Here is a 15,156-nt window from a genome sequence, read left to right on the forward strand (position 1 = left end):
GAAGACCCCTTGGTGGCCTAACTGGGCTGCTCTAATAAAGAGTTCAGAGTAGGGCTCTCAAGGCAGACTGCCTGGGTTTGAATCCCAGCCCCTTCATTCATTAGCTCTATGGATTTAGGCAAAGTCTTAACTCGTTGAGCCTCAGTTTTCTTCTCTGTCTAATGGGAATAAAGATAGCACCTCCTTGTAGAGTTGTTGTGAAGGATAGGTTAGTTCACATAAAGCGTTGGCACACAGTAAGTCCTTAGGAAGTGTGAGTTGCTGCTGCATCTGTTGTAATTATTGAAAGAAGAAAAGATACACATGAATGAATGTAATTCATTGTAGCACTTAGCATTTAATTAGATGCTTCTGCGTGAATTCATGTTTTCTAAACTTATTGACTAAGGTGTCCTTACAAGTTCATTGGGATGCTATGAGATATTTTAAACTTGAGGGAAACAGTGATACTTTAAGTACATCAGATACTGTGTAAACTACTAGTTTAAGTTAGTTCCAAATTCAATATTACATTATACTGTATCTTTTTTTTTTTTTTTTTTTTTTTTGAGACAGGGTCTTGCTCTGTCACCCAGGCTGGAGTGCAGTGGTGAAATCATGGCTCACTGTGGCTTCGACCTCCCCAGCTCAAGCTATTCTCCCACTTCAGCCTCCCGAGTAGCTGGGACCACAGTCATGCACCACCATACTTGACAGATTCTTTTAATCTTTTATAGAGACAGGATTTCACTCTATTGACCAGGCTGCTTTCCAACTCCTGGGCTACAGCTATCCTCCTCCCTCAGCTTCCTAATGGGCTAGGATTATAGGTATGACCCACTGTCCCATCCTTTTGATAGTGTCATACCTCTGCAAAGCTGGTTTTCAGCAGTTACTGTGGTTAAAAGGAAGGGCCATGTGAAAACCAAAATGGAATAGAAAATGAGGGTGGCAGTGTTCAGTCTGATTCCGAGGTATGCAAAGTTGTGTGGTGCCCAACAGGAACACACGTTTCATTAGTAAATTGCGGTTATTTTAAAATGAAATAAAATGTTATATTCTTCTGTCAATTTCTTTATATATTTTTTTTGAATATTTATGTCCTACTAAGTTGCTGGAACATAAAAGGTTAAGCTGTTTGCAACTGAGTAGTTAATAAACAGAAGTGCTGGGCATTTCTTTTGGTTTAGGGATGCTCTGAAGGGATTGCTGAGATACTCAGGGTACTGTGAACAGAGACAGTTTGAGGAGCTCTGAAGCAGACAATGAATGTGCATTAAAAGAAAATTGTTCTAGACTATAATGGCGGAGGAGACTTCTTAGGATCAAGATGCTCAGCAAAAATAATCACTTAGGTTGGGTCAATACTGAAGAAGGCTGACTTCATTTATTTTTAAATCAAGATGCTATTTAAGTTGGAATTTTGGCTGATAAAAACTTCCAGGCTTATCGGTAAGGCCATTGTAGCTGTCCGCTTGGCATACTTGTTAGAAGTTCTCTTTAATTTCATTAAAATGTTACCAAATAATTACTTAATCTTCTGAGGTCTTCCAGTTAAAAGTACTTTCCTGTCTTATTAGTGGAATTAATGGATGATTTGGAGTCACTTTTTTATCACTATTCTTGAGATGTGTTTTTTTCCTTCCCAATCTGACCGTCTGCAGAGCTCTGTTGTAACTTCATGACAGGTCTCCTGAAACCTGTCCACTGGTTTGGAGGAAGTGACTCTGTGAACAGTGGGAGTCATTTTCCGAGTTGTCTCATAAAACCATGATATTAACAATCACAAGTGGGACTTGAGCCCAGAACTCCGCATTTGGTTAGCGTAAGGCTCAGAGAAGAGTTTCTTCGCCTTGGAGCCTGACTCGGTGCTGTCCCCTGCTGAGAGCCATAAGTCGCTGGTAGGCTTGTTCTAGGAGAGTAATAAGTATTGTTGTTTAGCAATTGTGTTGTTGAAATTCAGCTCCACTATGTCTGACAGTATTTATCTAAAATACTTTCCCTGGTGCGTGTTCAAGTTCCAGTAAACCGTGTCTTATTGTGCGACCTTTTCATTTTCCAGTGAAAAGGGATCAGCTCGTCAGATAAAAGCTACAAGCCAGAGTACAGGAAAAATGCGTGCTCAGAAAATCCAAGCATGATTGAAAACAAGATGTGTTAAATCAATGCGGTTTATCGCCTGCCTATTCCCAGCAATTGCTGTTCTAAGCTCATTCTGAACACACACTGGATGATAAAAGTACAGTGCCACAGCACTTGCTGGGGTGGGGATATAAGGCAACATGTTTATCAGACAGGCTGGGTGATTTTGCCCCCTCGATAACAGCTAACGTCAAAACTCTTTGGGAAGAAATCTGAAGCACAATTATAGAAGTAATATTACTCTTGTTATATCAGAAACCATGCCAGTAGGAAAGAGAATTATGGATGTAGGCTTAAATGTTAAGAAAGACAGAATATGTTGGTCTCCAATATTTAAACACCATCATCCATTACGCAGTGGAAATAATTCTTCTCTTCTCATTTAAAGGAGAAAATTTGGCTTTGAAACCCAATCATAAATGATCCAAATAAAAAAACGCCCAGAATGAAAAAGATTGAAAAGTCAAAAAAAAAAAAAAAAAAAAAAAAACACTGTGTCCATTAAACTCCTGTTTGCTCGAAGGATTTAATTTTAGTTTCAACTTGGATCAAATTTGGGACTCTAAATTAAGACTCCTGGAAGGGCATGCTGTTCAGAGCACATCACACACAATAACAGGGGCAGGTTTTCTCATCAACTTTATTACAATTAGCAGTTTTTCCTAATTATTGGGAGTTCACTACTTCTCATTTTAGAAAGAGTGTAGCCCTGCAGGGCAAGAAAGGGGTCTGTTCATGAAGAGGTGATCTGCTGATGCCAGTGACTTCTCACCACCTATCTTCTAGGAAATACCAGCCAACTGTATTATGAATTGGTTTAATGTATCTCAGTCAGAGAGACAGCATTTGTGTCTCTTTTTCTCTAAAGTCAAATCAGCATCTGAGAGCTCCTTGTAAGGAGAACTTCATGTGACAGAAAACATCCTTTCTTGAGCGTTTGGGGGTGAGTTTAAAATACTAGGGTGGCCTCCCTGAAAGGTTTTTTTTTGCTGATATGGTGAGCCTTATGGAAAATCAGGCCGCCACATGGCTTGTTTGTGTGTAAAATGTCAGGAGCCTAGGCACAGAGATTCCTGTTAGTGTTTCACAAATATGTAGTTTAAAAAAAAAAAAAAAAGCAGTTTAATTGATTTGGTATCAGTTCTTGTCAAAGTGCTGCAAATTGAGGTTCATCAATATTAAAATAAAACAGTTGGCCAGGCACAGTGGCTCACCCCTGTAATCCTAGCACTTTGGGAGGCTAAGGTGGGTGGATTGCCTGAGCTCAGGAGTTTGACACCAGCCTGGGCAACATAGGGAAACCCCGTCTCTACCAAAATACAAAAAAATATTAGCTGGGTGTGGCTGCTTACACCTGTAATCCCAGCTACTCGGGAGGCTGAAGCAAGAGAATTGCTAGAACCCGGGAGGCAGAGGTTGCAGTGAGCCGAGATCACATCACTGCTTTCCAGCTTGGGTGACAGAGCGAGACTTCCATCTCTAAAAAATAAATAAATAAATAAAAATAAAATAAGTCATCTTGGAATAGTAAGCCAAACACTGTAAAAATATAAACAACGAGGCTTCTGTGCTAATAAATGCAACCAAATTTTTCTGTGCCTCAGTTTCCCACCTTTGAATTAGGAGTGGTAATTTTTAACATTTATATCAAGGGCATATTGTAGAAACCAATGAGATAATTTCTAGAAAGCACTTTGCTGTGACTGGAAAAAGGGTCTTATATGACCTCAGGGTATGTTGAAAATGACACCTCTGCAAGGAATCATTGTGACTGTTAAATCTACAATCTGCAGAGGTCCTTATAGCTTGGAGAATAATTGAGTTTAAGATGTAAAATCATAAAAATTAGTTTTCCTTTGCAGATGCCTTTGAAAGTAACCTGTCAAAATGTAAATTGGCATAAATTTTATGAAGGATAGTTAGGAAATGTATATTGATAGACTTGCAATGTGCATATTTTTTAATCCAGCAATTCATCCTGAGAAGTGTTCATTAGAGTGCTTCTTAAGTCAGTGAAAATTTTGGGAAAAAAGCCCTGCATTCCAGTTAGTGGAAGATTTGCTACATAAATTATGTCCATCTGTACAATATAGAAAGCTACAAATATCAAAAAGAAAGACAGGCATAAGTATGTATATAATCTATATTTTTATAAAATAGTATTGTGAAAATGTTTGAAAGCATACATACTAAAATATAAATCATGCTTCTACGTGAATGGGGGGATATTATGGGAGTTTCCCCACCTTTAAAAAATTTTTTTATGTAATAATCATGTTAACATTACTTTTCGATTTAGAAAAACAGTAAGATGATTTTATTTCTTTATTCTTCTTCTTGATTGCTTTTACTTCTCCAAGGGTTGTTAATTTTCAAACATAGGCAAGTTATTTGCATTCCAAGCTGCGGTCCTGAGGATCTCCGCTCATCAGTCTTCCTCCAAGTGCCCCTGCTTTGTTTCATCCTCCTAGGGTCTTTGCTTTTCAGTTCACCTTCTGTCTTCAGCCTTTGCTTTGCATGTTGGCCTGGCTGCACTTTCTTGTAAAAAGGACATAGCCACTCAAGGCACCTAATACCTCTGATTGTGCCTGTGGTAGAGAGAGGTATTGCTTCCTTTGCTTAATTTTTGAATGCAAAGTTGTTGTCATACATCAAGAGACTTGAAGACTACAAATAAGAAATCAGGGCGTGTTCAAAGGCAGTTTGGAAATTTTCTTTGGGCTTCTATATTGGTTAATTCTGCCTATGTTGGCTTTGTCTTGACATTCTTCTTGTTGTAGAAAGTTACAGCTTTCTCTGGTTCAGTGGGCTGGCCTCTGAAGCCCTCCCGAGCCTCACTCACTCCGGAGGCAGGGGCACCAGGCTGTAAAAGCGTTTCACGGGAAAGCAGGAGCTCCACTTGCGATGAATTTGGTGTTAGGTTTCTTAGGCAGTGCATCGCTTCCACGGAAGAGGTGACCCGGCCTGCAGCTTGTGCATCAGACATCTAGGCAGGTAATGAAATATCCAAATGACTGGAAATGCAACAAATTTCCTCATGAACAATATTTCTGGCTCTTGTTTAGGTTTCTGTTTGATTTTTCGGTTTATATATTTTAAACTCGGTCTTAAAGATAGATTCGTGAAGATAACTTGCTGTTTTATTGTTTACCTCTGGTTGTTAATTTAGTGACTGAGGGAAAAATGGGGCCATTATGGAACAAAAAGGCTCTGCCTAACACATATGTAATAACTCTCATGCCCAGAATGGATCTGCCTTGGAGGGAAATGCAGGGCTGTTACTCCTTTAGTTCAAATATAGAGTAGTCACCAGGGAAGCTTGGAGACCCAGGTGCTAGTTTTATCATTGCCTCTGCTATGAGGTTTTATTTATTACTTGGCATAGAGTCCAGATATTTGTTTGGACATTAAATGGCAATAGAATATTAATATTGCCTTCCTAATATCTGCATTTCTTTTTATTTCCAGTCAAAATGACATCATGTCACACAACCATTAAAAAAAGGAAATTAAAACCCCAGAAATATGTGAAAGCGCGGCAGTGAGTTGCTGAGCTATAAAAGCAGGGAACTCTGTGAGCCAGTGTTGGAATGGCACCCAGAGTACTTTCCCCTGGTGTTTCTCAACAGAACTCTGCAGCCTCTCATTTCCATTGTTTGCAGGAATAAGTATTCAAGAAGTTAAGGGGGACGGAGGAGTGACTTCTTTAAAAAGAAACTCCAAAAAGAGAAAAATCAATTTTCATAACTGAGAATGCATCTTCTGGCTTAACTAAATGATTTTAATTTGCAAATAAATCCCCTTGCAGAGAATTTTCTTTATTTGATGTGATTGTGAGGTGGATTTCTTTAATAAATAAAAACAGACTATAGGCATGAAAAGGCCACATGCATATTTGATTAGAAATCACTTATTATTAAGAGTTTTTGGCCAGGCGCGGTGGCTCACACCTGTAATCCTTGCACTTGGGGAGGCTGAAGCAGGTATATGACCTGAGGTCGAGAGTTCGAGACCAGCCTGGCCAATGTGATGAAACCCCATCTCTACTAAAAATACGAAAAATTAGCTGGGCGTGGTGGTACATCCCAGCTACTCAGGAGGCGGAGGTTGCAGCGAGCTGAGATTGCATAACTGCACTCCAGCCTGGGCAGCAGAGCAAAACTCTGTCTCAAAGAAAAGAAAAGAAAAAAGAGTTTTCAATTGAATTTTAGAAACTCGTGATTAGTATGAGTGCATAAAATCTAGTTGTATTATCTCGATTTTCTTTGCATATAGCATTTCATGTTGCACGCACATCTGGACATTAGAGATTATAGCTTTGTAGAACCAGAGCTGTTTTGCCTTGACTAGCACCTGGATGGAAGCCCATAAAGAGAAGGGCCGAGAGACTGGTTTCCTTTAGGGGAGCTGAGATGATGAGATCTGGAAGGACCCTAAAGCTCTCCACAAGCAATCCCAACATAAAGCCAGATAAAACAGTTTGATTTTTATAACCATTGAATAAACTTTTACTTTTTCAAAAGTAGTAATGTTGAGACAGTGGAAATGGCAGCCGGTGCATAAAGCACATACATCCCACCAATATCAAATCACAGCTCTGGGTGAGGGGATCCTTCTGAAATCTCAGCTGAAACATCTGCCCTGCAAGCTTGCTCTCTTGTTTAGGAGCATTTAATCTTGCTTTTTATGTATTTACAAGAATGTTTCAGATATACCCCTCCATAAGCTGTACACAACTCCAAGAAGTCCTTCTATGCAGGTTCAGTAAATATCTTTATACCAGTAAATGAGTTTGAAGGGGTCAGTGGAAGACAGCTGGAATTCCATTGCTGTGGTCCCTCCATAGCCTGATTGTTAAGTGTGCTGTGACCCTAGTGTGAAGACTTTGTCAGAACAAGGAGCAGAGGTGGTGACTCTGAGGAGGACCAGGCAATGGATTCCTGAGCAGGAGGGAAGCCTGGCTGTGAGATGCTGACCTGTATCCCAGCTCTGCAAGTAGAGGATTTCATCTGTCTTTTGGGGTTGGATTATGTGTACCTTTCAGAAAGTTTGTTTTTAAGGGCTTACGGTGCTGTGACACAAAACAGTTCATTCCTACAAATGTCACCCCCTCCCCTTGAGCACATGGCAAGCACTAAAAATGATTACTGAATAAATGTATAGTTTAATGTCTTGGAATTTTTTAAATGCATACATTGGCCCCATTTTATTCTCCTGATGTAAACATTGAGGCTTTTCTATTTGGGATAATGGATTCTTCTAAACCTATGTTCCTTCCTTATTCGATTACCCTTGCTAACTGGTTTAGGGTGACACCCTCTCAAACCCTTTTCAGAGAGTGTGGACTGGGTATTTGGAAGCAGGGCCACACAAGCTGTTCTCATCATTCCATTTCTCTTGCAGTTTACAGCTTCATCTGTTTTTCTTTTTTCAATCTAAGATGCTCTTGCTTCTTTATTTGTAGTTAATTGTGTCCAATTCCTTTTTTTTTTTCTTTCTCTACCAGATTCTCAGAATTGTCCCAAGTTTGAGGGGAAAAAAAATTGGTTAGTCCCATTTCTTCTGGTGCCTCCTGAGCCCTGTGCTTGAGTACAATGAGGTCACTTTGTTGAAGGATTAACTTTATATTACATTCTCGCAGAGTAGATGTATGTCCCTAAGGTATGACTACCCCCACTGATGAAATAAATATACCATTCTTTATGATTCCTCACTGTTACCCTCTCTGTTGATTTTCAGAGAGTTTATGAATAGTCACATATTTATACAACTGGCCAAAAGTATACTACTTATTTTTCTTATGGTCTGTAATAACCTATGCAAGGTTATTAAAGGGTATACAGACCCCTTTTAAAGCATAGTTTCTTATGTCATTACTTTATACAAGCAGGTCAAATTCCATCTCAGCAACAATCTCTTGCTCTTAGCCTTTTTCTCTGATTATAAAAGTAATATATGTTCATTGTGGAAAATTTAGAAAATGCACAGCAAAAAGAGCAGGAAGAAAAGCACTTTAAGACTCACTACTTAGAAACAACTACTATTTAGCAGTTTATACACAGACACATTTTCTTTTTCTATATATGTTTGTTTAAAAAAGTAACCATATTGTACACATGCTCCTGTAATCTTTTAAACTAAGCAACAAATCAGCAAATGCTTTTTTTAACCTATGACATTGCTTTTGAGGATTGCATCAAATTCTATTCCATGAGGGTGCCTTACATTAACCATCCCCCACTTCCCAGATAATTTTTGTGAGGGCAGTTAAAATAATCTTTGTCAGATGGCTCCCCCACCACTCAGTAATTGGTTTAATTTTTTTCTCTAGTCAATGCAATCAGATAAATCATCAGGTTCCTCTGAATTTAGGACAGTCAGCTTTGTCTAGCATTTTTAATGTTAGCTTTGTCTCCAGAACTGGGCAATTCCATTGTAATATTCAGTACCTGAATGGAGGGCAGGTTGACTTGTTTAAAACTATGAGCAGAGAGCAAATCATAAAGGCATGGGAAATAAGCCCTTGCCTTACTATTTAAATATTTCCTCTCACATAGTACACTTCCTTGGAGTAAAGCCTTATTTTTCTTTGAATAATGAGTTTAATATGTCTAATTCAATTACTCTGTGGCAACAGAATGACTTGTCCTCAGCTCTTTAGCTATTAGTTCCATATGATATTTGAATTGGTTCTTCTAATTGCTGATATTGTCGGTCGGTCTTCTGTGAGTTGGCCATATAGCCGGAGAAACATATCCTTCCCCGCCATACGTCAGACAGTCATTCAGTTAACAACCATGGGTTTCTAGACACAATAGGAATTCATTATGCTAATGATTGAAGAGGTGGGACAACCATTCAAATTTTATTACTATCTTAGACTGAAAAATAAACCTAAGAATTAGAATTTTCAGGATGCTGAATTATGTTTTCCGATACTAGAAGGATGCATTTAATTGTCTAAAGCTACTATTTATGGTTAAACATTTTTGTTGGCAATTAGCATTATGGGTGGGGGGTGGATATGAGAAATAACTGAAACCTTGGTGCTCACTCCTGTTTCTCTCATGCATTTCTTGATTAAATACCGTGGATTTTACGAGTAACAGCTTCCCTGCATAAAGAATTCTATGGCATTTTCTCTACAAGTCTAATTTGAAAAAAGAATTCTTCTCAAGGGTTTAGAAAGTAATTCATAAAATGGAAGGAATAATAAATATTGTGCCTTAACTCATAAACTAGTATAGATAGAAAGATTTGGTACGCCTGGGTGTAATTTTAGTTAATTTCCACAAGAGACAGGTTGAAAGTTTACTGTTTGGAAATGGGGGAAGGGTTGACTAAATCTCGTATTTGCAAAAATGATTACGTTATCTTAAATGAAAATGCCACTCTATTAATGACTTCAATAAGCATTCCATTTGGGGGAAAAAATCTTTTTAATAAAAAGTTACCTAAAGTTCACTCTAACTTAAAATATACAAGTGAAGAAAAAGTACTTACTCTGATTTATGTGTCTTTTGGAGGTGTAATTATTGCCTTTTTACTCACCTATGTAAAACAATGTACTTTTGTAAATGGATTTCTGGCCACTTTATGCAGCTTTTTTTTTTCTTTCTTTTTTTTTTTTTCCCCTTACATAAAAAGTAAGCACTGTCAATCAAGGAATTTTAAGTTTTATTTCCTCTTTAGAAATGATTGATAGCCTTTTAGATTTACAAGTTGACAAGTTAAAGGGTTCTATTGGTATAATTATGTACGAAATTCACAGTCTTTCAATTTAAATGTCCTTTTAAAACCACAAGATTATCATACCTGTATTTTGAAAAGTGGGCCAGTCAGTTTGGGTTGGTATACAAATTGCTTCCATTAGCCTTGGGACCTATTTGAATTTAATACAGTTTCTTAAAGTTAGTACTAGTATGAATCTTACTTTTAAAATTTAGGTTAATGGAAATGCATTTTAAGTAAAGCATGTGGCAACTTGTTTTCTAATGCATAGCTAAATGTCAGAACTACAAAGACTGTCTTTTTTTATTCAGCGTGTGAGAAAATATGTGGTTGAACACTTTGATTACACTAAAAAAGAAAAGAAATTTTAAAAACACCCACCTACCCCTTACTTAGAGAATACAGGGATGTGGAGGCTATGGGTAGGAGCTGCCATTTCTACTGTTTCACGTGAGACAGCCTGAAGATATTTCATATACCAGGGAGAAATTTTGAAAATGATAGACCAGAGTCCACTTAATATGTGTTTAATTTCAGGATGCTTTGAAGAGTGTGTGGTCAATGTGTGCACAGCAAGGTCCATTGTCTCCAAATGTTATTCCAGGTTTGCTCTTCTTGTGGTCTTTTCAAGGATTGTTCTTGGAGACTCAGCTGCCCTAAGCTAGTACTGCACAGATACTGGTCCCAAATAGTATCAATGTTGGTGAAAGGATCTATCGTTTCAGATGTAAGGGTTTTTAATCAGGGTGTTTTCAATATCCACTGCTTTGCAGACTCTCTCAAGGGCGGCTCCGGCTTTCCATACCTCGAAGACTCATTTCTGCTCTCTCCTCTCCTCTCACCAGCCTCCTGCATGTTTAATTGTGCTGAGATATAATATCAGCTGAGGTCCACTAGGGATTTTGCAGTTAAACAGATACTGTTAATTCTGCTGTTTACTATGTATAGATATCGACACGGCTTGCCTGATGATAGCTATACATTGTAAACAGCAGAATTTTAAAAAGCCCAAGCATTTTTACCTGAGCAACAAAATTAAAGTGAATCCTAAAAATGTCACATCAAATACCATTTTACTTTCTATTTATGATCACACAGGAAGTGTAGAATTTGGCCAAAGCAACACTGCTCAAGACCTGCTTCTAATGTTCTTTTGGGCAAGTCACTCCACATCTTGGTATAAAGCAGAAGCAGATGGTGGAAAAGTTCAGCAAAGAGATCATTCACACAATCATCTTGTGATCCAATTCAAAAGTATCAATTAAACTTTGAACTTCCTGGTTATTTCCACACCATTACTGTGGCAAACCATGTTCTGCTTTATTTCTTGAAAATGCGCTAATTGTGTGACTTCTTTATTGCAGCGCTCAACGAACCCACCATCGATTATGGTTTCCAGAGGTTACAGAAGGTCATTCCTCGGCATCCTGGTGACCCTGAGCGTTTGCCGAAGGTAAGGATGCTGACTTTTGGGGTTATAGTCTCTGAAAACTTGAACTTGAGTGATTTGCAGAAAAGTGCTGCTACTGGTAAAAATTAGTTCATAGATCACTCATGTTTTTGTGAGTTTGTTACTATAAGTAATAATAAAAGTAGCAAGCACGTATGTGCCAGGCAACATCATGCTTACTTTTACATCTATTATGCCATTTTATCCGCTCAACAACAATCTGATGTTAGTACTATTACTATTCCTATTTTAGAAGAGGAAACAATGAAGCAAAGAGAAATTAAATAATTTGCCCAAGGTCACATAGCATGTAAATTGCTAAACTGAGATTCGAACCTATGCAGCACCGCCCTAGAGTCTGGGGTACTTAATCGCTATATCTTAACAATTCTCAAAAGAAAAAGAAACACCAAATTTTCTTCTACAAGGATCTGTACTTAGTTCTAGCAAGAGGAGAATAGTTAGAGCTCAAAATGTATTGGTAGATCTTCAGCCTGGACAAAGAAGACAACCTCTCTCTCCTTAGGCATTCTACCTAATTAGGAAAACAGGAACAAATATGACAGAAATTCAAGACAGTTCATATATGTCATACACGAATATGTCATTAATTACCAGTGCAGAAAGAAGGAAATTGACCTCTACTGACTGCGGTGTACCTGTTGTGAACGTCTGGGATATTTCTATCCCTGCCCCTGAGGAACTTGGGCTTTATGTGGTAGAGTGTTCCAAACAACTAATCATAACCAAAAATAATAGCATAGCACATTAAAGAAAAGTGTAACCAACATTCTGTGAGGACTCGGAGAGAGGGCAGGTAAATATCAAAGGAGTTCAAAGTACAGAATTAGTTGAGCTTCCATTCACTGTTTACTGACAGCAAAAAACTTTATTTACCACACAAGTGTAAATTAAATTGAATGAGTAGTCTTAAGGACTCTTCCTTGCCACAGTAAGTCTACAGATACACCATTTCTAGGTCTATATATCCTTGTAAAACACTTGTGAAAAGGAAGTTGCCATCCTTCTTAGCTCGGTGAACCTCCTTGGGGGATCACTTTGTCATCAAATCCTACCTGTGTGCTGGCTGCCCTTGTGGGCAGGAGCCACCTGTCAGAACTGGCCTGTCCAGGAGAAATCTACCTCTCACGTCACTACGCGAACACAAGGGGTGTGGGGAGGAGGGGCGCTCACTGCTCCAAGAGAGGAAGTGCTGTGATGAGCAAAGGCATTTTGACTTTGGGGGAAAAACACCTTCAGTTTTCAGAGTTGATGGCTTCAGTTTCAACCTTCAATTTCCCAGAAACCACCTTACTTTCTACTGAAGTGCTGTCCTTCCCTTTCCATTTCCACCCCAATTTATTCTTGGTAAGCAATTAAATAATCTATAGGTTAATATTATTTAATATGTTAAATAATCTAACTGTAATAATAAACAGCAGTCTCCACCCATGGTGTAGATGGTCTGTGGAGAGATTTACCATGAGGCTTGCCTATCTAGCAAGAACATGGTCCTATGCATTTCCTATGGGACAGGTGGTAATTTTATAGCACAGTGATATAAATGATGTGGGCCTGATTAATGGTTGGTGCCTTAGCTGTCTTAGCACTAGAACAAAGGCATGGATACGATGCCAGATTCTTCCCATTGTTCCCATTTGGGCACTGTATTCACTTTATATTTAGCACTGGCTTTAGCATTTGCTCTCTTGAGTCCACTGGAGATACTGCGGAGAGTCAGGCTGGGCAAGGTGGGATTCAGACATTGGCCACTTGCTAGCTATGCAACCTAGGTCAAAACTGTTTACCTCTTTGTGCCTCAATGACCTCTTCTGTTAAATGGGGTGGGGATATGTTGTACCTTTTTAAGTTTTATTTCAATGACTTATTTAGCAGTCAACGAAAGATACTATGATTTGCCAATTGAGTGAGATTGGGACCCTTGCTTCTGAGAGCTCTTCCACCCGATCTCTGCAGAGCAGGAAATCCTAATCCTGGTGAGCAGTTGAGCATACGATTCCTCCTCTGTGCCTCAGTTTTTTCATGGATAAAATGGGGATAATTAATCATGCTAACTCATAGGGGATCATGTAAGGATAAAGAGACGTCATCTCATGGGTGCCCTTGGCATAACATCTGGCCCATAGTTGCCACTTTAAAAATTCTTATGGAAGGTAACTCATGCCAGTAACCCCAGTAATTTGGGAAGCAAAGGTGGGGGAATTGCTTGAGGCCAGGAATTCAATACTAGCCTGGGCACCATCACAAGACCTCTACAAAATAAAAAAATTAGCCAGGCACGGTGGCATGTGCACGTAGTCTCGGCTACTTGGGAGGCTGAGGTGAGAGGACCAGTTAAGCCTAGGAGGTCGAGGCTGCAGTGAGACATACACACCACTACTGTGCTTCAGCCTGGGTGACAGAGCAAGACTCTGTCTCAAAAAAATAATATTTATTAAAAATTAGAAGACAAATGTGGTTTAATAATTGAGGTCTACAGAAACCAGGCAGTCCTTTTCTTATTTGAAAGGAAAGGACAGAAATAGGAATCTAGGGTTGAGTTTTGTGTACTTGCTTAGGAAAACATTTTAATGGTTGCATGTTATGTTCAGAAATGTTGAACAAACAGCATAGGCACGTGTCACTTTGTCCCTGGTGGCCTGACGGTGAAATTCCAGCCCTTTTTTCCTGGGTTTGAGAAGAGTAATCAAGGACACAATGGACTTGTGTGTTAAGGAAACACTCCACGGCTTGCATCTAGCCACTTGACGGTGCAAGGCCTGGCCGGAGCCCACCCCAGGAAGCTCTCAGCGTGACTCAGAGCCGAGTGGCTGTCCTCTTGGCTTTGAATGTTAAAGCGGAGCGAGAGTTCAAGGGCAGGGTCAGGAAGTGGCGGATGGAGCCAGCACAAGGTATTCCTGTGGACTTGGGAGATTTATACTCCTGCTGTCCATTGTTAGGGGGATAAAAATGGGGTGTGCCTTTCTTAGGATCATGGTCAGTGTTTGTCAAACAGGAGTGTTTCTGTGAGCTGTGGACCACACACCTTAAAAAACAAACTCCTCTTTATTAAACCCATGTGTTTGTGAATAGACAAAGCTAGATTCATACAACCACCCACATATTCTGTCAAATGAAACTGCTCCAAAGACCAAGCAGACAGCTTTCCATAATAATATGCCTTTGTATACAGGCTTGTGCTTTTTCAGAAAAACTTGGACTTGCTTTGTTTTATTGGAGCCCCTCCTGCGAGAGAAGCTGGGGAAGCAGACATCTTTCCCATTTACCCAATAGGAAAACGGGAGCAAGCGGAATCCTGCTCTGTAAATTATTTTGCCCCTGAAAGTCACCATCAGTGATAGTTGCTGTACACACAAATTTAAAATACTGTAATTTTGCTAACCCCAGATGTTTTTTGGTTTCCTTTTTCATATACACAGGGAGAAAAGGGCAGGCTAAGGTTTTTAAATCGCAGCATTCTGTTCTGTTTCATACAGTTTCGCCTTTCTTTTTGGATCCTGGCAGGAAGGGGAGGAACATGTGATCAAATTTGGGGTCAAGGTTGACTTTTCTTATAATTTAGAGGTGGAGGGGCTGGGGAATGCGGTCGATCAGAAATTCTGAGATGCTGGTGGTTGCAGTGATGCAATCCAGACACATTAAGCAAGGAGCGCTCTCTGTGTTCAAGGTCAGAGGTGTCCCCGCCCCTTGCAGTTTGTTAGTTGCCTTCGTGAGTGGTCAGTGAGCCTTAGCCCTGAGGCAGTAAGAGCACACCCTGCGCTTAGGTGGCATCAGGCATGTCAGCTGTGCATCCTAGGAAGCAAGGAATGTTTACTGCTTGCCTACTGTGAGCC

At 39.4% G+C, this 15,156-nt stretch overlaps 1 protein-coding gene across 9 annotated transcripts in view; it reads left to right on the plus strand.

Annotated features, from left to right (window-relative positions):
* Positions 1 to 15,156, plus strand: part of EBF1 (EBF transcription factor 1) — a 410,560-nt gene that overhangs the window by 363,836 nt on the left and 31,568 nt on the right. For all 9 annotated transcript variants that reach the window (XM_074390666.1, XM_074390667.1, XM_074390668.1 and 6 more), the window contains one exon: positions 11,217 to 11,305. In XM_074390666.1, the coding sequence (XP_074246767.1) occupies positions 11,217 to 11,305 (89 nt within the window). The remainder of the gene's footprint in view (positions 1 to 11,216; positions 11,306 to 15,156) is intronic.

The sequence above is a fragment of the Saimiri boliviensis genome, chromosome 20 (assembly GCF_048565385.1).
Source record: "Saimiri boliviensis isolate mSaiBol1 chromosome 20, mSaiBol1.pri, whole genome shotgun sequence".
Classification (NCBI taxonomy): domain Eukaryota; kingdom Metazoa; phylum Chordata; class Mammalia; order Primates; family Cebidae; genus Saimiri; species Saimiri boliviensis.